Source organism: Chrysemys picta, chromosome 1 (assembly GCF_011386835.1).
Source record: "Chrysemys picta bellii isolate R12L10 chromosome 1, ASM1138683v2, whole genome shotgun sequence".
Lineage (NCBI taxonomy): Eukaryota > Metazoa > Chordata > Testudines > Emydidae > Chrysemys > Chrysemys picta.
Genome location: NC_088791.1, coordinates 292,529,259 through 292,552,840, shown reverse-complemented (window position 1 = coordinate 292,552,840; position 23,582 = coordinate 292,529,259). Strand labels below are relative to the sequence as shown.

The following is a 23,582-nucleotide window of genomic DNA, read 5'->3' as shown; positions in this document are numbered from 1 at the left end:
AAAAGGAAAGGTCCTTTCATGGATTGAGAACTGGTTAAAAGACCGGGAACAAAGGGTAGGAATTAATGGTAAATTCTCAGAATGGAGAGGGGTAACTAGTGGTGTTCCCCAAGGGTCAGTCCTTGGACCGATCCTATTCAACTTATTTATAAATGATCTGGAGAAAGGGGTAAACAGTGAGGTGGCAAAGTTTGCAGATGATATTAAACTGCTCAAGATAGTTAAGACCAAAGCAGACTGTGATGAACTTCAAAAAGATCTCACAAAACTAAGTGATTGGGCAACAAAATGGAAATGAAATTTAATGTGGATAAATGTAAAGTAATGCACATTGGAAAAAATAACCCCAACTATACATACAATATGATGGGGACTAATTTAGCTACAACAAGTCAGGAAAAAGATCTTGAAGTCATCGTGGATAGTTCTCTTAAGATGTCCGCGCAATGTGCAGAGGCGGTCAAAAAAGCAAACAGGATGTTAGGGATCATTAAAAAGGGGATAGAGAATAAGACTGAGAATATATTATTGCCCTTATATAAATCGATGGTACGCCCACATCTCAAATACTGCGTACAGATGTGGTCTCCTCATCTAAAAAAAGATATACTGGCACTAGAAAAGGTTCAGAAAAGGGCAACTAAAATGATTAGGGGTTTGGAACGGGTCCCATATGAGGAGAGATTAAAGAGGCTAGGATTCTTCAGCTTGGAAAAGAGGAGACTAAGGGGGGAATATGATAGAGGTATATAAAATCATGAGTGATGTGGAGAAAGTGGATAAGGAAAAGTTATTTACTTATTCCCATAATACAAGAACTAGAAGGTCACCAAATGAAATTAATAGGCAGCAGGTTTAAAACAAATACAAGGAAGTTCTTCTTCACGCAGTGCACAGTCAACTTGTGGAACTCCTTACCTGAGGAGGTTGTGAAGGCTAGGACTATAACAGCATTTAAAAGAGAACTGGATAAATTCATGGTGGTTAAATCCATTAATGGCTATTAGCCAGGAGGGGTAAGGAATGGTGTCCCGAGCCTCTGTTTGTCAGAGGGTGGAGCTGGATGGCAGGAGAGAGATCACTTGATCATTGCCTGTTGGTCCACTCCCTCTGGGCACCTGGCATTGGCCACTGTCGGTAGACAGGATACTGGGCTAGATGGACCTTTGGTCTGACCCGGTACGGCCGTTGTTATGTTCTTATGTTCTTTGTTTCTATGGGGAATTTGCCAATGCAATATCACTGTCTTCCTTTTAAACAAATAAAACTAAAAAAAAAAAAGCAATGGCTGTTGAAAATAGCAATTCCAGTCCTAATAACCACTGGGAAGCATTTCTTGCTCAATTTATTCTATTTTCTCTACAGCAAGTTACAGTGGATCAGTATATTTGATTTGGGAGAAATGAAGTAACAGCTGCCCAAATTGTGCTTGAGCATTCCTGAATTTTGAGGGTGTTCAAATCTGGAAGGCAGGTGCTAGATTCCCTTTCTGAATATTAGCTAAATCTGGAGAGGAAAAGTCAATTTCTGCTTCCATGGCTCAGAAGTGGAAATCCTCCTACGTGCCTGGTACTGTATCTAAAGCTGCCCAGGTCCAGAGCCTCGCCTCCCCTCCCTTACTTTTCATTTTAAATTCTAGTGGGATCCACGTACCTCCCTTGCTAGGCTTCAGATAGAGAGGGGCACTGTCCATTTAGTCCACCCAATTCTTTCTTTGGGGGAGAGCCCAGGGCTGCGGCGGCAGGAGGTGCGGGGGGAGGGAAGAGCCCAGGGCTGGGGCGACAGGAGATGCGGGTTGGGGGAAGAGCCCAGGGCTGGGGCGGCAGGAGGTGCAGGTGGGGGCCAGAGCTGGGGCAGCAGGGGGTGTGGGTGGGAGAGAGTCCAGGGCTGGGGCAACACAGGAGTGCGGGGGGAGCCCAGGGCTGGGGTGGAGGGCGGCAAAAAAACTAGAGCTGGCTCTGTCCCTACCGTTCACAGCAAGCTGCAGCATGAGGTTTCAGTTCTACACTCCTTCCCCCTCCCTTTCCTGTTAATTGTGGCTGAGGGAATGCTGGGAAATGTAGTTCTTTCCCTGCTCCAGGGCTGGCTCTATAGGTAGGGAGCTAACCAAGGAACTACAGCTCCCAGGGCCCCCTGTTGGTTCTCAGCTCCCATGCTGGATTCTTGTGCCCCTGCAAATTTGCCGCCCTAAGCAACTGCTTGCTTTGCTGGTGCCTAGAGCCAGCCCTGTATAGAACAGAATAACTTCGACTGCTTCTCTACAGTACATGAATTTCTGACTGAAATAAATTCTACAGTCCATGAAGAAGTTTCCAGCACCATTTTACAGCACTTACGTGACTTGCAGGCCTCTTTATTAGAATATTTTCCTACAACTACTAATGATGCTTGGGTTCGAAATCCGTTGTAATTACAGCCAAACCAGTTGGCTTTACTGTGCACGATTATGAAAGCTTAATTGACTTTATTTCTGACTCTGATTTGAAACAAAAGTTTAAGGATCTTCTGCTGAATAATTTTTGGAGCAGCCTAATAGAAGAGTACCGTAATGTGACTAAACGTGCAGTTCGAATGCTCCTTCCTTTTGCTACAACTTATTTGTGTGAGACAGGATTTTTGTATTATACTGCAACAAAAACCAAATATAGGAATAGACTTGATGCTGCATCCGACATGAGGATTCAACTTTCCAGCATTATTCCTAATATTAAGCGAATTTGTGATAGAAAAATGCAGAAACACCAATCCCATTAAATCCAAATTTGTATTTCTGTTTATAAAAACAGATTTTCCTAGTAAACATCTAATTTGTTTGGCGTTTGTGTATATATAAAAACAGGTTTTTTTAAGTAGAACACTGTTTTTAATTTTGACTCTTGCACTTGATTTTTGTACTACTTTATATGCGCTTTCCAGTTAGAAATTGTTAGTTCAAGTTATTTTAAATTTGTATTTTTGCTTTGTTTTATAAAATAAAATATATTTGAGCGTAAATAACGCATTTTTTTATTTGAAAACCGACTACAAAATAGTATTATAAGTGTTCCGTAATAGGCTAAAAAGTGTTCTGTGGCCAAAAAAGTTTGGGAAACGCTGCCATAGAGTTTGTACTGAAATGGAGCACTGTGTAGAAGCTGGAAATATCAGCTGAGACTTTTGGCACCAGGAACGGTGTTGGTGGCCATTTGTGATGTGGGATAAGCACAATAGCTGGATATTTCTGCTAAAAAGATCCATCATGTTGAAATTTTAAATTGCCATCATGAGGTTTCAGAGTAAACACCCCACTGAGATCGATGGGACCATTCACACTTTTCAGAGATACAGTTTGGGGTTGGGATCAGAATTAAGCAGACACATGGCATCAGTTTAAACTGCCATTACATTTTCAAAATTTCAAATTTAATTTTCATAATTAAGAGGACTTGAAGTTCATTATTTTTCTATTGAAATGAAAGCATAGATTCTAGGGCACAGTTCTGCATTGAAAGGTTGGATTCTGTGTCAAATTCTGCAGAGTTACAGAATACATGGTATCATGGATTCCATTTTAAGAGTCCATTTGTCTGTAGCCAAGATAGTCCAGACTGGTGCTCTTGCAGAGGGATCTGTAGGGATTGGACCTGCTGGATAGCAAAGATTTACATGGTTGTTGAAAGGGCCTTTGATCTCTGGTTCTGGAGGAAAAAAATGTTCTTGAGGTATATCTTGGTAGGTAGAATTAATTATAGGTATAGTAAAATACTTTCTTCCTTCTTGCCATTAGAGTATCTGTATGTTAACATTTTTTTGTAGTGAGAGCTCTTCTCTTGTAAAATGTTACTGTTTAGTGTAATCGGATTGGAAATCTTAGTTTTCCTTTGTCATGGGATTTTTTGAAGGGATTCTTTTTAAAGAAGTTTCTAAGATTTATGGAGAAAATACAAGAGTCACAGCAGCCTTAATTTTTTTTCCCCCCCACAGGCTGCTTGATGCTCTGAGTTGCACTGTGGTGTTTGGGGGAGGCTTGGACTCTGGGCATAGATGACAACGAAGCCTCTCTCTTTCCTCTGAGGAGGACATCACTTTAGAATGTTTTCATTTTCTGGATTATCCTGTTTTTGATTTGTTCTTCTCATGGCAAGATAAAAGAAGTGGACTGGTCCAAATGGAATGGGTTTCCTCAGATGGCACCTAAGGTCTCACAAAGAGTCTCAGAGAATTACATTTTGACAGTGGAAAATCAATTAATTCTGAACTTATAGTGAGAAAGTGAACTAAGGGCCTGATCCTGCTTCCACTGAAATCAATAGTGAAACTCCAGCAGAGATAAGAGAATTGACCAACTTAGTGCAAGATCTCTTCTCTGCATGTCTAACAGACCATGAAGTCTTAGAACCTTCCTGTTTCTAATGGAAAGATTAGCTCAGTGAATCAGAGTCTGACTTGTCAATTAGACCTTCTCAGTAGGGGGAGGAGAAGTTTGAGATGGAAGGAGCAACACTGGTAGAGACAACCCCAGCTGCCTCCCCCTCCCAAAAAAAATCAACAGGCAGTACAGGCAATGATGGTATCAACTGCATGGCTGTCAGGAGCACTGGGCGCCGAAAAGGGGAGTGTGGAAGAACTGGACAGATGAAAAGAAGTAAAAATAAGGAAGGAACAAATTAAGAGATCTGCTTCCTTGTCAGGGGAGACAGTTAAACTGGAGTATGGTGTCTGACTGGCAGTTTAAGTAACACCAAAAATTTCAGCTGTATCCATCATCTCCATGGGTCAGCCCAACCTACATGTTGTTTCAGCACTGATGGAAGTACAAGCCAACAAGACTGTCCAAGGCTAAGTTTTAGTGCTGATTCACAAATGAGAGTTATGAGTATCTCTAAAGTCAACACGCGGACTGACACAGAAATATATTGATATAGGATAACAACCTTGTTTAAAAAAAATGGTTTAGCATAGATACTCGAAGAGTGAGGTTGTGCCTTCTATTGACTGAAAAATGAGGGGTTTCAGTGTGTATGATTTCATAATTTAAACATGTCCTATCATCCCTTGATACATTATACCACTTTTAGAATAGCATCCCAATCATCACCTGAAGACTGTTCAACCAAATTTCTTTCCCCAAACATTTTACAGCCCAAATATTGCATTCGTGCCTCCACATTAACATATAGGAATTTGAAATCTCAGCAGATTTTTTCCCCTATATTGGATAAATGTATCTAAGAGCATTGTTCCCTTCCTAAAGTTAAATAAAGCAGAGCATGTGCCTAACATGTTAATATTTCTAGAAGTGAACTGCTGACACAGTCTTCAGATGGCAATGATTTTAGTCACTATGGAAATAGAGTGGATTTGTACCATTTATTTAGGATGTGAAAGGGTCTTTATCTTAATACCATTCCTTTCAGACTCAAGTCCCTCTACAGGAAAATATTCCAATCGATATCCATTTGTAATTACCACACACTTAGGGTAATTAATAAAATATTAATAAATTTTCTCCTGAATCTGAAGACTAAAGGCATGAAAAAGACATAACCATTCCTACTTAGTGTATCAATTGATAGAAGAGCATGAGGAACCCTGTTTCTTTCCTCCTCCCCTCACCATATCAAATGTACCAATTTCTAACAGTATGTCCAGAGCACAATGTGTTATTATTGAACAACTTAACTACTTATAGATCCACAAACAAGCAACCAGGAGAAGAGATGCAATGACTTTCAATGCCAACAAAACTTTACTGGACACTCATCAATTAACAATGGTTTTGGAAGAGAAACTAATTCCTGCCATGCTGCAGGTGAATGGACTAGGAGAACAATTCATAATCCATTCCAACTCAGTAATAGGTGTAGTATAAAATCCTCTGATTCAGGCTTTTATAGGTTTCGGGGTATAGTATTTCATTGCACTATAACGCTATGGTGCTCCTTTAGAGAAGCATGACATACACAGGGACAAGTTATACAACATTTATTTTATCTTCTTACCAAAGGAACCCTTCCTACTAGTAGAGATTCAGTTTCATTATGTAGTGCCTTCACATTGACAGCTATTTCAATGGCAGTATTTCTGGTAAGACTCTGGGGAATAGAAGCAAAACAGTCAAATAAGTTAAACTGTGAGCACAAGTACATTGAGTTTACAATCCCAACCTTGGCCAGTTTTTCCAAAAGGAACCAGCTTGATCCAGCTCTGCTTGACAAGTTTATTCTACCAGACCAAAGGGAATAAGATATAGAGCAACGTACAGAGGCCAAAATTAGATCTCAGATGCATCTCTACAACTGCCATTCAAGCTTGTGGGAATTTCACCTGTTTATTTAGGGGCAAAACAGACCGTATTAGTTTACATAAGAATCCAGAATGGAAGTGGGGAAATGTACTGTATTTCCTGGTTGGTTTTCACCTGACTCTGTTTACTGAGGGCTCAGATGTGCTAGAGTATCAAGTGACTAGCCACATGTTCTTTATGGCTGGCTAAGGCCACTAAAGAAACTCTGGACCTTTTATTAACAAGGATCATTAATGAGGATTGTTCACATCACACTTGAGGGGGCGAGCTGCCACACTTTAACAAGCAGTGGTTAGCCTGCATAGTTACTATGGTAATAAGGGCTTAAGTAGATTATGTTAGGTTAGACAAAATTGGACCGACAAACTCATGCTCATGAAATCATGTTAGTGCCCAGATCCTGCAAAAGCTCAAATTGTGGGGGTTGGGCTGGGAAATTAGGAGCTCATTTCTGCTCCTCCTGAAATTCTCCCACTAACACCATGTCCTTAATTAAAATATATGTGCATCTGTGTGTGTGTGCCCACATGACTGTACCTGGGTGTAGTTCTGTGTCCATCTCCCAGCACTCTGAGTCATGCCCTTAATGCTATGCTCTGCTGTGCCCCTGTATCTTCCTTTGCCCCCCTCTATTTCCAATATGCTTAATGTCCCACTCCCACTTAGGTCCAGTTTCCACAAAAGGGAACGTTTTTTCACCCAGCAGTACCTTCCTACTCCCCACTAAGGAGGGTGAGATGGGAGCTGTCAGGTATCCTCTGCCTCTTCCAATGTGCTCCAGGTCTGGAGGAAGGGAGTCTTTCTCCCCCTTCCTCTTCCCTCTGGTTGCCCCTGCTGGTGCTGCCTCTGCCTTTCAGACTCACTGAAGTAGAGTCTGAACAGAGCCCATCAGCTATTAAGTGACCCTACAAGCGTAAGGAGGGGGTGCTGTGGCTGCTGCTGCAGGCGCAGGAGAAAAAACATGGTTGGTTTCCTCCCCATCCCATTTGGTGGTTGTGCCTATGTCACACTCTTAAAGTTAAGCATGTTTGCAGGATCAGGAGCCTGGGATATCAATTACCTCAGCAGTTAACATGCTAGCCACTGGAAAATGGTGACTGGGACTACGGGACTACTCCAATGTCTCCAGAAACACTTCTGCACACAGGGGCTACAGTTGATTTATTATTAAATAAGGCTTTGTTGTTCCTTTACCTCAGGAAACCTTGGATTGGCTTTATTTAATGCATGTGAACACGCATTGACAGCATGAGCCAGCTCCTGTTCCAACAGGCTGTGTATTTTTGCTGCTTCACAGATTCTACAAAAATATGAAAAACAGGAAAGGTACTTTGTCACCTTCTTTTACGACCAGTTAAAATGTGATTAAAATTAAAAAACATTGGCAGATGGAAAAGAAATATTTCACAGAACATTTACACTAACTGTCCTAGAGTCCTATGTATATTTCTACATATCTAAAGCTTAAATATAAGTATCACCTTAGACAACAAAGCACTCTGCTCCCTTGTCTAAATGACATTCTTAATACAGAGAATCTGCTCTGCTTGAGGAATGTGTATTGTCTTAACTGGCATGTCATCCTACCAGCAATGGGTACATATAGATTATACTGATTAAACCAGAAATATTCATTCACATAATTCATACAGGAAACACATTCTGAAGAGAATTATTATGGTGGTGTCATGTGACAATCTGCATATCCTGTTAGTGATGCGTAATTATAAGAGGACAATCCCCTTCAAATGCAACATAAAACTGAATTTGATCAATTGTGATCATTAAAATTCTAATGGCACTTACAATCGAAGTACATTTTTTTACAACAGTAAAGGTATTAACCCAGAGGTGGGAAAATTACAGCCCGCAGGTCACATTCGGCCCACAGGACCCTCCTGCCCAGCCCCTGAGCTCTTGGCCGGGAGGCTACCCCGGCCCCTCCCCTGCTGTTCCCTCTCTCCCACAGGATGGGGCAGGAGTCCCAGGGGGGCAGTCAGGAAGGGGGGGAGTTGGATGGGGCGGCGGGGAGACAATCAGGGGCAGGGTTTCCAGGGACGGTCAGGGAGAAGGGGTGGTTGGATGGGGCAGGGGCCCGAGGGGGGCAGTCAGGAAGGAGAGGAGGGGTTGGATGGGGCAGCAGGGGGCAGTCAGGGGCAGAGGGTCCGGGGGCCGTCAGGGGACAGGGAGGGGTGGATGGGGCAGGGGTCCCTGGGGGTGGGTGGGGGCATCAGAGGACAGGGAACAGGGGGGGTTGGATGGGGCAGGAGTCCCAGACGGGCCGTCAGGGGCAAGAAGCGGGGGGGGACGAATAGGCGGCGGGGGCCGGGCCACGCCTGGCTGTTTGGGGAGGCAGAGCCTCCCCAGCCGGCCCTCCATACAATTTTGGAAACCTGATGTGGCCCTCAGGCCAAAAACTTTGCCTGCCCCTGTATTAACCTATGACCTGGCTAAATTTCTTATTTACATTATGTCTACATAAATTCCCCCTTTCTGCCTACCTGAGTCATCCCTGCAGTTTAAACTGAATATGCTGTTCTACAATTCCTGTCCTAAGCTTGTGCAGTTAAACAGTTGCTCTAGCAGTGTCTGGTTCATGACATGATTTCTGTATTATAGCATTTGAGACAGTGAACCCCATAATACAGTCCACTGTAAACTGGTATTTTTACTTGTTCATAACAGTCTCAAAAACATTTTTTAAACTGAAAATATCTATGTGAATCTCTGCCCAAAGGTGAGCATTTTAAAAAACATATACAAAACTGGTTCGGCGGTTTTTCAAGTTGAGATTGATGGGATGACAGGAGGGAAAGTAAAAATTCCACACACATATGTTGCAACTGAAATTTTGCACTTGCACAACACAGAAGGCTCTAGTTAGAAACATCAAATGTGGTGCTATCCTAGACATTGCTGAACCAGGAAAAGCAATCCAAGTTCGAAGACAATCCCTGTTTTAAAATTATGAAGGTCTGAAAACAGTGTGTGTGTCTGCATATGTGTGATAAAACATTTTAAATCCAGAGACTCTCCACTGGATATCGAGAGAGACCCCTCCCTAAACACATCTATCATCTCAGACATAAAATATCTCTCATTCAGCATCATCACTTAGGGTGCCTTTGTAGCAAGACTAAGGGTATTTACACTATATTCTGTTGAAAGATATCATTTGAAACAGAAAACGAGATAAAATGCAACATGAGTTTGCCGAAGACAGATCATGCTAGACTAAGCCAATATGTTTCTCTGATAAGATAACTTATTTTTAAAGACAAGAGAAATGCAGTAGATCTAATCTATCTGGACTTCAGTAAAGCATTTGACACAATGGACTATTATTAGTTAAGATAGGGATTAATATCGGAATTGGAAACTGGGTAAGGAACTGGCTAAAGAGGGGACGACAACAAGTTATGCTGAAAGGAGAGCTATCAGGCTGGAGAGAGGTTACTAGTGCAGTTCCTTAAGGATTGCTCTTGGGACCAATCTTATTTAATATTTTCTTCAATGACACTGGCACAAAAAGTAGGTGTATGCTAATGAGAAGAGCTAGTTAAACTAAAGGACAATATCAGCACAAGAACAAATGGGCCATGAATAAATTTAGGCTGGAAATTAGAAGATGGTTTCTAACCATCAAAGAAATGAAGTTCTGCAACAGTCTCCCAATAGTAGTAATGGGTGCAAACAATCTAACTAGTTTTAAGATGGAGCTTGATAAATTTATGGATGAGATTGTATGATGGCATGCCTGTGATAGTACGGGACTGGACTTGATTACCCAGGAGATCCCTTCCAATCTGTGTCCTATGTTTCTCTGAAACATTCAGTAAACTGACTTAAAAATGAGTGAGTGGCTTTGCTTGCGGTACACTCAAAACAAATACTTTTATAAAAACAAACATTTGTTTGTGTTTGATTCTGAATGGGAGGATTTGAAAATACATGATTTTAAAATTTAAATTCAAAGTGGATTTCTTTAGTAGGTCGCTGGATACAACACTGGTTTCATACAGCTTGGAGTTTTCAAATTAATAGCCGAAACAAATTATTCCAACTTGTAACTGATTTGGAACTTTGGGCTGATTTGGAACTGAGAAAGGAGCAGCAAAGCCTTGCTGAAATGATACAAACTACTAGAAATTCTTCATTGTTCTTGTGAAGAAAAGATTTCAGCAGATTTAGCCACCCATGAGCCCCTGAAGGGCAAAACTTCAACTGATCAACAGTCAAGAGACCCTTGGGACTTCCAGCAGAATGTGAACTCTCTTTGGTTGGTTGGTTGGTTGAAGGACCGTGTGCTGTGGCTGGCAGTTGGAAGCTGTGAGCTTCAAAGGAAGGTTTGAAAGCTAGAAGCCTCTGGTAAGTGGCTGAGCCTTAATCAGCGGGCGGGGCATTCATACAGGCCAGGGCTTTATAAAGCAGCGCACAAGCGACCAGGGAGCTTTTGCGACCAGGGGCTGCTAACAGGGAGTTTCGCAAGGGAGTTGGGAAGGGAGCAGGAAGGGGGCGAGGGTCCCTTGCCGGTTCTATCTGTTTTCCCTTTATTCCCCTTAAAACCTAAACTTCTTGCTTAAACAACACTTTCAGCGGACAGGGGGCTGCAGACGGGAGTTTGACAGAGGGAGGCTTACGATGGTTAGGAAGACCCACAACACCTGTGCCAGCACTGCTTCTGTCTCCTCCACCTGCGCCTGTAGCCAGACAGAGCGCCTGAGCATGGATGCTTCTACCCAGATCCTGGTGTGGTTTTGCAGAGACTGTAACTTGCAATTTCTACTTACTCATATCCAGGCTGGGGGGACCATCCAATGTGAAAGGTGCCTGCTGGTGGAATCTCTCAGGCAGCAGGTGGGAGAGCTACAGGAGGAGGTGGCTAGGTTGAGGAGCATCCAAATCCACGAGCAATTCCTGGATAGTGTCCATGTGGAGACAGCTGAGGTTGCTGTCCCAGTACGCAGGACTGCTGATACACCACTGGTGGAGGAGGACATGGCTCAGGGTGGACACTGGTAGCTGGTTACTTCTGTCAGCAGGCAGTGCTCCACCCCTGCTCCGAACCCTCCCGCCGTGGTAATAGGTAACCGTTATGCTCTTCTTGATACAGGAAAGAAGGAATCACCCCCTACAGTAAAGGAGGAGAAGCCTCGTATCCCTAAGGCTGGGAGGTCTGCTGCCACCACTGTGAATAGGAAACGTAAGGTAGTGGTGGTCGGAGACTCTCTGCTGAGGGGGACGGATGCGCCCATCTGTCGCCCTGACATTTCATCTCGGGAGGTATGCTGCCTGCCCGGAGCCTGTATCCGAAATGTTACAGAGGCATTGTCGAGGATTATCCAGCCCTCTGACTACTACCCCATGCTACTCATCCATGTGGGCACAAATGATACTGCGTGGTGTGACACTGAGCGGATCAAGAGTGACTACAGAGCTCTGGGAGTACGGGTGAAGGAGTTTGGAGCGCAGGTGGTATTCTCTTCGATTCTTCCTGTCAAAGGTAGGGGCCCGGGCAGAGACAGATGCATCATGGAGGTGAATGCCTGGCTGCGAAGATGGTGTCGCCAGGAGGGCTTTGGCTTCCTAGACCATGGGATGCTATTCGAGGAAGGACTGCTAGGCAGAGATGGCATTCACCTTTCGGGGAGGGGAAAGACCCTATTTGGACACAGACTGGCTAACCTAGTGAGGAGGGCTTTAAACTAGGTTCAACGGGGACAGGTGAGCAAAGCCCACAGGTAAGTGGGGAACATGGAGACCTGGGAGATGGGTCGGAAACGAGACGGAGTGTGGGCTATATTGGCAAAGAGAAAGGAGGGTCAGGACAAAACTGGGAGGAAAGATCAAACCAGTATCTTAGATGCCTATATACAAATGCGAGAAGTATGGGTAATAAGCAGGAAGAACTGGAAGTGCTAATAAATAAATACAACTATGACATTGTTGGCATCACTGAAACTTGGTGGGATAATACACATGATTGGAATGTTGGTGTGGATGGGTACAGCTTGCTCAGGAAGGATAGACGGGAAAAAGGGAGGAGGTGTCGCCTTATATATTAAAAATGTACACACTTGGACTGAGATAGAGATGGACATAGGAGATGGAAGTGTTGAGAGTCTCTGGGTTAGGCTAAAAGGGGTAAAAAACAAGGGTGATGTCATGCTAGGAGTCTACTACAGGCCACCTAACCAGGTGGAAGAGGTGGATGAGGCTTTTTTTAAACAACTAACAAAATCATCCAAAGCCCAAGATTTGGTGGTGATGGGGGACTTCAACTATCCGGATATATGTTGGGAAAATAACACAGCAGGACACAGACTATCCAATAAATTCTTGGACCGCATTGCAGACAACATTTTATTTCAGAAGGTTGAAAAAGCTACTGGGGGGAAGCTGTTCTAGACTTGATTTTAACAAATAGGGAGGAATTCGTTGAGAATTTGAAAGTAGAAAGCAGCTTGGGTAAAAGTGATCATGAAATCATAGAGTTTGAAATTCTAAGGAAGGGTAGAAGGGAGAACAGCAAAATAGAGACAATGGATTTCAGGAAGGCGGATTTTGGTAAGTTCAAAGAGCTGATAGGTAAGGTCCCATGGGAATCAAGACTGAGGGGAAAAACAACTGAGGAGAGTTGGCAGTTTTTCAAAGGGACACTATTAAGGGCCCAAAAGCAAGCTACTCTGCTGGTTAGGAAAGATAGAAAATGTGGCAAAAGACCACCTTGGCTTAACCACGAGATCTTGCATGATCTAAAAAATAAAAAGGAGTCATAAAAAATGGAAACTAGAACAAATTACAAAGGATGAATATAGGCAAACAACACAGGGATGCAGGGGCAAGATTAGAAAGGCAAAGGCACAAAATGAGCTCAAACTAGCTACAGGAATAAAGGGAAACAAGAAGACTTTTTATCAATACATTAGAAGCAAGAGGAAGACCAAAGACAGGGTAGGCCCACTGCTTAGTGAAGAGGGAGAAACAGTAACAGGAAACTTGGAAATGGCAGAGATGCTTAATGACTTTTGTTTCGGTCTTCACCGAGAAGTCTGAAGGAATGCCTAACATAGTGAATGCTAATGGGAAGGGGGTAGGTTTAGCAGATAAAATAAAAAAAGAACAAGTTAAAAATCACTTAGAAAAGCTAGATGCCTGCAAGTCACCAGGGCCTGATGAAATGCATCCTAGAATACTGAAGGAGCTAATAGAGGAGGTATCTGAGCCTCTAGCTATTATCTTTGGAAAATCATGGGAGACGGGAGAGATTCCAGAAGACTGGAAAAGGGCAAATATAGTGCCCATCTATAAAAAGGGAAATAAAAACAACCCAGGAAACTACAGACCAGTTAGTTTAACTTCTGTGCCAGGGAAAATAATGGAGCAAGTAGTTAAGGAAATCATCTGCAAACACTTGGAAGGTGGTAAGGTGATAGGGAACAGCCAGCATGGATTTGTAAAGAACAAATCATGTCAAACCAATCTGATAGCTTTCTTCGATAGGATAATGAGTCTTGTGGATAAGGGAGAAGCTGTGGATGTGGTATAGCTAGACTTTAGTAAGGCATTTGATACGGTCTCGCATGATATTCTTATCGATAAACTAGGCAAATACAATTTAGATGGGGCTACTATAAGGTGGGTGCATAACTGGCTGGATAACCGTACTCAGAGAGTTGTTATTAATGGTTCCCAATCCTGCTGGAAAGTGGGGTTCCGCAGGGGTCTGTTTTGGGACCGGCTCTGTTCAATATCGTCATTAACGGCTTAGATATTGGCATAGAAAGTACGCTTATTAAGTTTGCAGATGATACCAAACTGGGAGGGATTGCAACTGCTTTGGAGGACAGGGTCATAATTCAAAATGATCTGGACAAATTGGAGAAATGGTCTGAGTTAAACAGGATGAAGTTTAACAAAGACAAATGCAAAGTGCTCCACTTGGGAAGAAAAAAATCAGTTTCACACATACAGAATGGGAAGAGACTGTCTAGGAAGGAGTACGGCAGAAAGGGATCTAGGGGTTATAGTGGACCATAAGCTAAATATGAGTCAACAGTGTGATGCTGTTGCAAAAAAAGCAAACGTGATTCTGGGATGTATTAACAGGTGTGTTGTGAGCAAGACACGAGAAGTCATTCTTCTGCTCTAATCTGCTCTGGTTAGGCCTCAGCTGGAGTATTGTGTCCAGTTCTGGACACCGCATTTCAAAAAAGATGTGGAGAAATTGGAAAGGGTCCAGAGAAGAGCAACAAGAATGATTAAAGGTCTTGAGAACATGACCTATGAAGGAAGGCTGAAGGAATTGGGTTTGTTTAGTTTGGAAAACAGAAGACTGAGAGGGGACATGATAGCAGTTTTCAGGTATCTAAAAGGGTGTCCCATAAGGAGGAGGGAAAAAACTTGTTAACCTTAGCCTCTAAGGATAGAACAAGAAGCAATGGGCTTAAACTGCAGCAAGGGAGGTCTAGGTTGGACATTAGGAAAAAGTTCCTAACTGTCAGGGTGGTTAAACACTGGAATAAATTGCCTAGGGAGGTTGTGGAATCTCCATCTCTGGAGATATTTAAGAGTAGGTAAGATAAATGTCTATCAGGGATGGTCTAGACAGTATTTGGTCCTGCCATACGGGCAGAGGACTGGACTCGATGATCTCTCGAGGTCCCTTCCAGTCCTAGAATCTATGAATAACAATGAATATGTACACAAAAAGATACGAAGGGTTTATCGGACAATTAGACTTGCTTAGACTTGGTTCCTACAAATATTTTATTGTTCAGTAGTTTAAGAGTTAAGACTGTGTTTATGTTAAAAAAAGTGTTTTATAAAAGCAGCAACTGTGCTGTACATTTTCATTAATACAGATAATTGGGTGACTGGAGGACACACATTTTTTTGTGTTGGGGTAAGGAATAGAAGTCATTAGAGAAAAAAAGTTTGTCAGATGGGAGGATGGAGGGATAGGAAAATATTTCATAAGCCTGAGAAAAAATGCTAAGGATTGAACACATGAGGAGCCACAAGATATCAGAGATTAAAACCCTTTGTATTTTATGCACAGAAGAATTGTTCATAGATTCAGAGATCATACTAAGAGGCTGTTACTGGCCCAGGATTGAATCCTTTCATTTCTGAGCCTGGGACAGGCATAATTTCGGGGGGAAATTCTACATCTGAACGGGAAAAGAAGAACTTTTCTATAGAAGAACTTTTCTTTTAATTCGTGACTTTTTGAAGATGAGGTGGTTATCAGCATGTGTTTGATGTACTGTGCAGTTTATCACATGGATGTCACCTCCACGTATGCGTTGTAGATGTGTGTATTTTTATACATTTCTCACATGCACAGTTAGGATGTGTTTTGTATTTAAATGTAACATTTTGGTGACCTCCAAAAACTCAATCCAGTAACAACAGTATATTTTTAACTTTAATGTATCATTTATTATTAATAGTTAGGCATAAGAAAGATAATCATTTTCATTTGCTGATGATAAGTATGGAGCCAAATATAACATGAATAGATTCCGTGTATTTATAACTTTTCCATCACTTGTTACCTCTCTCTCTAATTAATGTTAACAGTTACCCACTAGATAGCTTTAATATACAAACCCAATAGTTATGGTCTCATCTAGTGCAGACAAAGAAAACAGACGAGTATCACTATTTTATTGTACTTTCTAGCTCTGAGAAATGGTACATCTATGAGTTTAAAACCCTGATATCTGAAAAAGAAGTTATATGGCTAAACCTACTTTGATCATCAGAAAATAAAATATCAAAGTGTGTATTATTATATGTATGCAACAGGGCCAACTGAACAATTTTTGGTCAGAAAATTATATGTTCCACTAAACAAGTATTTTTGTGAAAAGTGTCTGCTTTCTGCAGAAAGTGCTGAGTTTTCATCAAAAACTCTCTGGACAAACATTGAAAACATTCAGTTTTGGGCAGAAAATGTTTGATTTATCAACACAAAGTCAAAAATTTTCATGGGAGAAAACAACATTTGCTGATCTGCTATAGTATATAAAATAGACTTTTAAAAATACTGATACTGTGATAACAAATCTTCAGTCAGAATATAGAAATACCCTCAGCTTTATAAATAATTTTACCTTGGGGAGTATGCTACTAACCCATTTGTTCTACTGTACCTGGTAATAAGTTCTTCTGCAGCTTGTGAACACAGCTGGATCTGTGCAACTTCTTCTTCCATAGCCAACTCAACAGCCTGTTGAGGGTACAAGTGAGATCGAAGGACAGGTTTGCAGGAATCATACTTCTGTTTGTCTTCCCAAGACTTTAGGGTATTTTCAAAAGCCTGATGAAAATGGTATGACACATTAGCTGACAGTACTTGCTGTTTTTTATTTCAGCTTATTAGGCACACAGATTGGTACATCATTTTACATAAATATTACAAATACTCCACACTATAAATGGTGTTAAGATTAGTTTTTAAAACTAAATTTAGAGAACAACAGTTTCTTCTGTGAGTAACATCTCTCCCCTGTCCTCTGTAAAATATGCTGTTAGAGACAAATTTACATGAAGACATTACTGTAGGCATTCTTTGTCAGGACAAGATGTTCTGAACCTTATGCTGAGCACAGTGGGAATCTAACAGTCATGCAGAGTCCAAACATGAAAATAAGAAAGAAAAAAAAAAGCCCTAATAAACTTGCTTTACACAACCAAGTAGCTATCATAAAACAAGCCATGATGAAGGGAGAGAACTGAATTCAGCATCCACTCAGGCCAATGGACAGAGGAACTATGGGGAAGTTAGGAGCATTTACACCAGGGGAGGGCAAACTATGTCCCGCAGGCCGGATCTGGCCCCTCAGGGCTTTCAATCCGGCCTGCCCTGGCCCCATGCCACTCCTGGAAGCAGCCGGCACCACATCCCTGCGGCCCCTAGGGGACGGGGAGGTAGTGGGCTCCGTGCATTGCCCTCACCTGCAGGCACTGAGCCCCCCACCCCCGCAGCTCTGATTGGCCAGGAATGGGAAACCGCAGCCAATGGGAGCTTTGGGGGTAGTACCCACAGGTGAGGGCAGCGCGCCGCGGAGCTGCCTGCCCCACCCCACCCCCAGAAGCCACTGCCGGACATGCTGGCCACTTCCAGGAGAGGTGCGGGGCCAGGGTAGGCAGGGAGCCTGTCTTAGCTCTGCTGTGTGCCGCTGCCACCCCAGAGCCACTCGAGGTAAGTGGCGCCGGGCTGGAGCCCACACTCTGAACCCCCTGCACTGAGCCCCCTAACCTCCTGCCGCACCCCTCCTGCACCCCAACCCCCTGCCCTGAGCCTCCTGCTGCACCCCATACCCCTCCTGCACCCCAACCCCCTGTCCCAGCCCTACATTCATGGCCCTGCATACAATTTCCTCACCCAGATGTGGCCCTTAGGCCAAAAAGTTTGCCCACCCCTTGTTTACACCCTTGATTCTAGAATGGTAGAATAGTGCACATTCCCCCAGAGGCTAATTGGTTTGAAATGGGTTCTGTTACTATTTGGCAGGGCATGTGATCTTGCTGTGGCAGTCATGAAGAAGGCACGTTATATAGCTTATTACCTATGTAATTGCAGCTAAAACTTCCAATTTATGATAAAGTACAAAACTAGTATCTGAAAGAGAAAGTATATTATAGTCACTAATACTCTTATGTTTATACAAAAGTATACATAGTACTACAAAGACAGATAATCAGAACGTTTCCTCCTGGAAGTTTGAGGATTTCATCTCATCAAAAAAAGAAATACTGTTATGGTCAGACATTCTAGCAGGTGACAAAGATAAGAGTTAAGCTATTTGTGTACAAGAACATATCTGTACCAACCTTTTATTTATTATTTCATAAGCTATTTTCTCTTGTTATAACAGAACCAAGTTGTTATAATAATGGGCACTAATGAAGTATCCCATACAAAAGATAAAATGCTTTCTATAACTTACTCTGTCTCGTGTTAGCATCTGAGCTCTGTTTTTATGTACAATTTTAATAACTCCTGGGGGCTGGATCCATGCCTCTCCATCTACTTGCACTGGTACCCCTTCATCTCCAAGTATGGTGATCTTTACTGACCGACACTGAAAGAGAGTAAACATGTTAGTTCACAGAATAATATATTAATGAAATTGACAGTCCACCTGCATTAGACTGGTTGTTAGAAGCTGTGGCTTCTATCCAGGTTTGTCTTGAGGGTAAAACACTGTTGTATTTCATTCAGCATTTATGATGACTTGTTACCCGTTAAAATTAAAACAAAGTCAATATTTTATTAACGTATAATGCAGTAGTTGTCTAGACTACCTCTTTTCTCTGCAGCCTCCCAGCATGCCACCTATCTTGGTTGCTTTCCAACAAGACACATACCTGAGCTATTCTGTGGTGCTGCAATTTGATGACTCTTGAAACTGCCATCTGCATGCTGCCAAATACCGCGACAACTTCTAAGATTTTGTCATCAAATGATGGTGCCCCAAATATCTGAGAGGAAAAGAAAATATCAATATTAGACTCTAAGCTCTTATTGCAATCTACACAGTGCAGGGATTCTGTCTCCTTTTATGTCTGGTGCAATTCCAAACACACTTTAGGTATTTAAATAGTAGAACTAATGTATTTGAAAAATAAAGGGTGGTCATAATGGCAATTAAAGTACTTGAAAGCCACAGTATATTATCCATATATAGGGTTGGTGGCGGGTTTAAATGCACATACTGAGAAATGTTAAGCAACTCAAGATTAATGTGGCAAACATAACTATGCTAATCTTCAATTGGTCAATATTTCTAAAGTCCAAGAGCAATTAAGAAGGACATTTATTTTAACAGAGCTCAAAAGTGCTTATCTTTCTTTGTCCAGAATTCTCTTTAGACCATCTTCAAAATCTATATTGGTAAATGAAGTGTCAATGCCATTTCATTTAATGCTGAAGAAGAATCTCATAAAATTTACCTGTTTTAATAATGAAAACTTTACTTGAACATTCTGTTTTTGTATCAAACTAATGCCCCAATCCAGCAAAGACTTAAGTACATGTCCGTTGATTTCAATTGGACTAATCACAGGGCATAAAAGTTAAGCACATGAGTAAGTCTTTGCAGGACATTAGCTTGGCAGTTCCCTAAAATAAAGTTTCTCTCTCTCTAGGATATTATATGACCCTCATCATCAAGGGCATGCAAATGTCTTACATTGTCTTACATGAATATAGAACAAAAAGATTATTCTTTGCCAGGTGCTTCTCCTTCCTTTTCTATTTCAAGTAACTTTTGATATATCCAGCTTCAGTTTATTTGCCTTTAAGAAAAAAATGAAAGCTTGGACCTGAAATTACTCCAGGATACCACTTTTCCATCTTCCCAGGAACTGGATTACAGCCTACTCACAAATTGGGATGAATTCCATTCCTCCTGCTTGTTTACAAAAGCCCATTTAGCTTGTGTTTTATCTTTAGTGCAGGGATGGGTATTGTTATATTCTGGTTTCTCTGCATGTATAATTTACTTGCTTAGAACTTCTGTAGCGTGATTTTTTTCCAACAACAACAAAAGAAATAACAGTCTTCTAAGAATTCAAATTCAAGGATTAGCACACCCCCTTTCCCCCCCCGTGGGTTCTGCTTCTAATCTCCCTGTTCTTTCCAAACTAACAAACTCCCTGGGATAACTCCCCATATACAAAATTCAGTAAGTGTGTTGTGGTAAATGCAGCCAGGCTCACTGAGCAATATTTTAGGAATAGACATCGCTGTCAAGACAGCCACTTTCTTCTGTCCAGATAAGCAGAACCAGCAACCTCTCAAAAACTACCGTCAGTATTGCTCTGTTGATCAGTCACCTGAGACAGCACGAAGAGCAGTGAGTTGTGCACCTAACCTCCCACAGAATAAATGTGTCACCTTCGTGACACATTTGATTATGAGTAGCAACAAGGTTACTCCCAGACATACATGTGTGCTGCATACAAATATGATTGCTAGAACAGTCTTCCTCTCTTTCTTGACCCTCTGGGAAAAAAAGCAAAAATTCCTGAATGTAACCTGAATGGATGTTAGGGAAACTTCCATGCTGCAAACATGAATATGGAGGCCACCAAAATGCTAGATATCTTTACTCAAATGCAGCTTGAGCTGACTGCCATGTTCAAAAGACTTGTACTATGAATAGGAAAAAGACGCCAAAGAATAGGAAATAATGTTTTTGATGAAGAAGGGGGGGAAATGGGGGTGTGAGATTGTGAACTGTAAGAAAGTTAAGCACTTCAGGGAAAATGTTAGGGATAGTCTATGTTAAAACACAATCTTACTAATGAGTCTAATTTTAAATGATAATTAAATGTACAAAACCATGCCAAAGCAATACTGTGATTCAGACTTCACACACATTAAATCAGGAAATTCAAAATTATGGTAATCCCACAGCAATCACACTAGATCATTTGTGCATAAAGTACACTTCAACAGTAAGAATCCCATCTGGCATACCCTCAAAGCAGTGAAACAGTAGTGTATGTAGTAAAGTGTCTGTGCAGTATAAGGTCTGTCAAGAAAAAAAAAAGGACCATTTTGGATCAGTCCATAAGCTTACTGGCAACAATATATGTATAGATATAGACACAGAAAAAGGTAATTAAAGGATACTACAATTTTTAATCCTCTCTTCAGTTAATTTATTCTCAGTCCCTGTTTTCAGATTCACCAATCCACCTACAGCTTTTTAAAGAATAGGAGCAAAATGAAGATAGAAGCCTTGGGAACGATACAGTTGGCCAGCTCCCTTTTCTGTTGGATATGGTGCACATAAAGTGCATGCACTGGGAAACCTTGATTATAGCAGATCATCAACTAGTACATAAAAGAGGAGAGGGAATTGCTATTAACTTTCATCATTGTTTGTAAAGGAGTCATGTCTAAAAATTCCATCTTTATAGCCATATATTCTTTAAGTATTGAGCCCTATTTGGAAATTTCGGTGACCTTAAGGGGAGGAGAAAGGAAAGAAAAAATAAAATGAAAATCAAAGTGACATATTTTCAGTAAAAATGGAAAAACTTAATGCAAGAGTGCACACATTTCTAAACTGAAACCACCTTACGGAACAATAGCTTCCTGATAGTTATCCAGACTATATACCAGTACTATTACAATTAAATGAGAACAACAATAGTGCAAAGTGCTTTTTGTAATTTTTGTTTCCAAAGGTTACTTTTCTTTAATGTTACTTACATCATCCTCTTTGGTTCCACCCCAGAAATTAGTCCCACCAGCATAGCTTGGAATGTTTAGCACAGCTATGCCTTGAAGACTGGGGAGGGGGATGTATTGTCCATCACACTGTAATGCATAAAAACCTATGTGAGAATGTAAGACAAATGACCTGATAAAGTAATCAACCATTTCTAATTCACAAAGCATTTCAACAGAGTCAGCAATGGAAGTTAAAGTCAATATTGCATTAGTAGCTCTATATGAGTCTATTTTTCCTATGATGCGGAGTAGCTCTGCATAAATCTATTCTTCACACACTAATCAAGATTTTTTCTTAAACTACAAAATATTTGAGCTACAAATATCTGCAACAGTGTCAAAAGGTAACTCTCTGTCCCTTCATAGAAATTTGCTCAAGTTCCCAGCAGTAACTTTATGCATTTATATGTCAATCTCTAACTACTAGGAATTTGGAGGTTTCTTGCACCTTCTCCTGAAGCATATGGGGCTGGCTGCTGCCAATGACAGGATACTGGGCTATCAGGACTGATCTTGGTGCATATGGTCCAGCATGTCTACTCTCTTCTAACCAGAAATACTACCAACAGCAGATAGCATCTTTTAGTTGCAATTAGAATCTCATCACTGGAAAAATAACTATACTACTGCAGTGAAAAGAGGTCAAATGAGCATACAAAATATTATAAGCATAAATATAAAATGAAAAATTATTAAATGAATATGTTTAAACCATGTATAAAATGTTAATAAAATGTAAAAAGCTATGTAAGAATATATAAAAAGAGGAATACTACTTTCTTAAATAAACTAATACATGGTAGCATTCCATTTGTCAACCACATAATGACAGAAGCCATTGCAGCATATCTACTTGTTAACTCTGGGATAAAGCCTAGAAAAAAATTGCTATGAAAAATGAGAAAAAGTACTTATTGTGAGATTTCACTTTAAACTTGAGACTTCATTGGATGTTGCCACCTTCATCTCTCATTATTTCAAAAAAGGCGCCATTCACCCATTGGATAATTAGAATCCCACCCTGTAGAGGTATTCATAGTCTTGCTAAACTATTATTATTTACGTAGCATCCAAAGTATGCTAGATCCTTTTCTAAATATGCAAGAAGACAGTTTCCTACCCTGAAGTGCTTACAATATAATCAGACAAACAATGAAAGGTGGAGGGAAAGGATTTAATAAACAAGCATAATGAGAAAGGTGGAGTTAAGCAAAAGTCTTGTTTGTGCTTATATGCTTGGCTTCACTTGTATATATGTCTCAGTGCCCTGAACTGTTCATGTCCAATTGCTATCCCCTGATGAAAAGATTTCTTTCACCGTTTCCCTTGTACTTTGCATTGTCCACTTCTGACAATGTACAGAAAAACAGCCAGTCAGAAGATACTCATGAAATTCCAAACATGCAAACAGTCTCTGGAGCAGTCCCTCTCTCTACATCCCCTATCCCCTAAAATACTTAAACAACTCTGTCTGCTGCTAAAAAGTAACCCTGGAGTCAGTGTGAGAACAGTTTTGGAAGTACAACATATTGAACCCACTTCTGAAAAAGTGGCCCAAAATGTATTAGAAATATACTTAGTAGAACCTGTGATCTCTGGTTTTATATTATTCCACCTTAGCAGCAATTCAAAATATAAAAACTTAAAATATTACAGTATCCAAAGTATGGCATGAAATTAATAGATGTGATTGTTCCACTTGTGAGTTATAGTATATGATTAGTTCTAACTCTTGAAAATGACTAATTTTATATCACTCTTTGATGCTGTGTATTTTATCACAGCACATAACACATATCATTATGTAAGACAATACTAAATATGAAACTTCCACAGACTTTTCTACTTCCAAAAATATTCAGAAATAATTATGAAAAGGTCAGATTTGAATGCTAAAATATATCTTATTCAAAAGAAATGTTACAGGTTTGCAGGTTCTTAAATTAGAAATCTACCTGGAGCATACATAATGTTCTTTCCTATCATCATCTTCACTAACTACAGCACAATTTCTAGATAATTGCTAAATCCTTAGAT

General features: G+C 41.0%; 1 protein-coding gene across 16 annotated transcripts in view; it reads right to left on the bottom strand.

Annotated features, from left to right (window-relative positions):
* The window catches only part of DGKH (diacylglycerol kinase eta), a 272,588-nt gene that overhangs the window by 17,759 nt on the left and 231,247 nt on the right, over positions 1-23,582 (bottom strand). For 13 of the 16 annotated variants that reach the window (XM_065581187.1, XM_065581188.1, XM_065581182.1 and 10 more), the window contains 6 exons: positions 21,525-21,632; positions 18,668-18,781; positions 18,247-18,381; positions 16,447-16,613; positions 7,481-7,586; positions 5,982-6,074 (listed from right to left, as the gene is read on the bottom strand). In XM_065581187.1, coding sequence (XP_065437259.1) covers positions 5,982-6,074; positions 7,481-7,586; positions 16,447-16,613; positions 18,247-18,381; positions 18,668-18,781; positions 21,525-21,632 — 723 coding nt within the window. Of the gene's footprint in view, positions 1-5,981; positions 6,075-7,480; positions 7,587-16,446; positions 16,614-18,246; positions 18,382-18,667; positions 18,782-20,783; positions 20,839-21,524; positions 21,650-23,582 lie in introns of those variants that run through there. The other 3 variants (XR_010597782.1, XR_010597784.1, XR_010597783.1) reach the window with 3 other exon arrangements.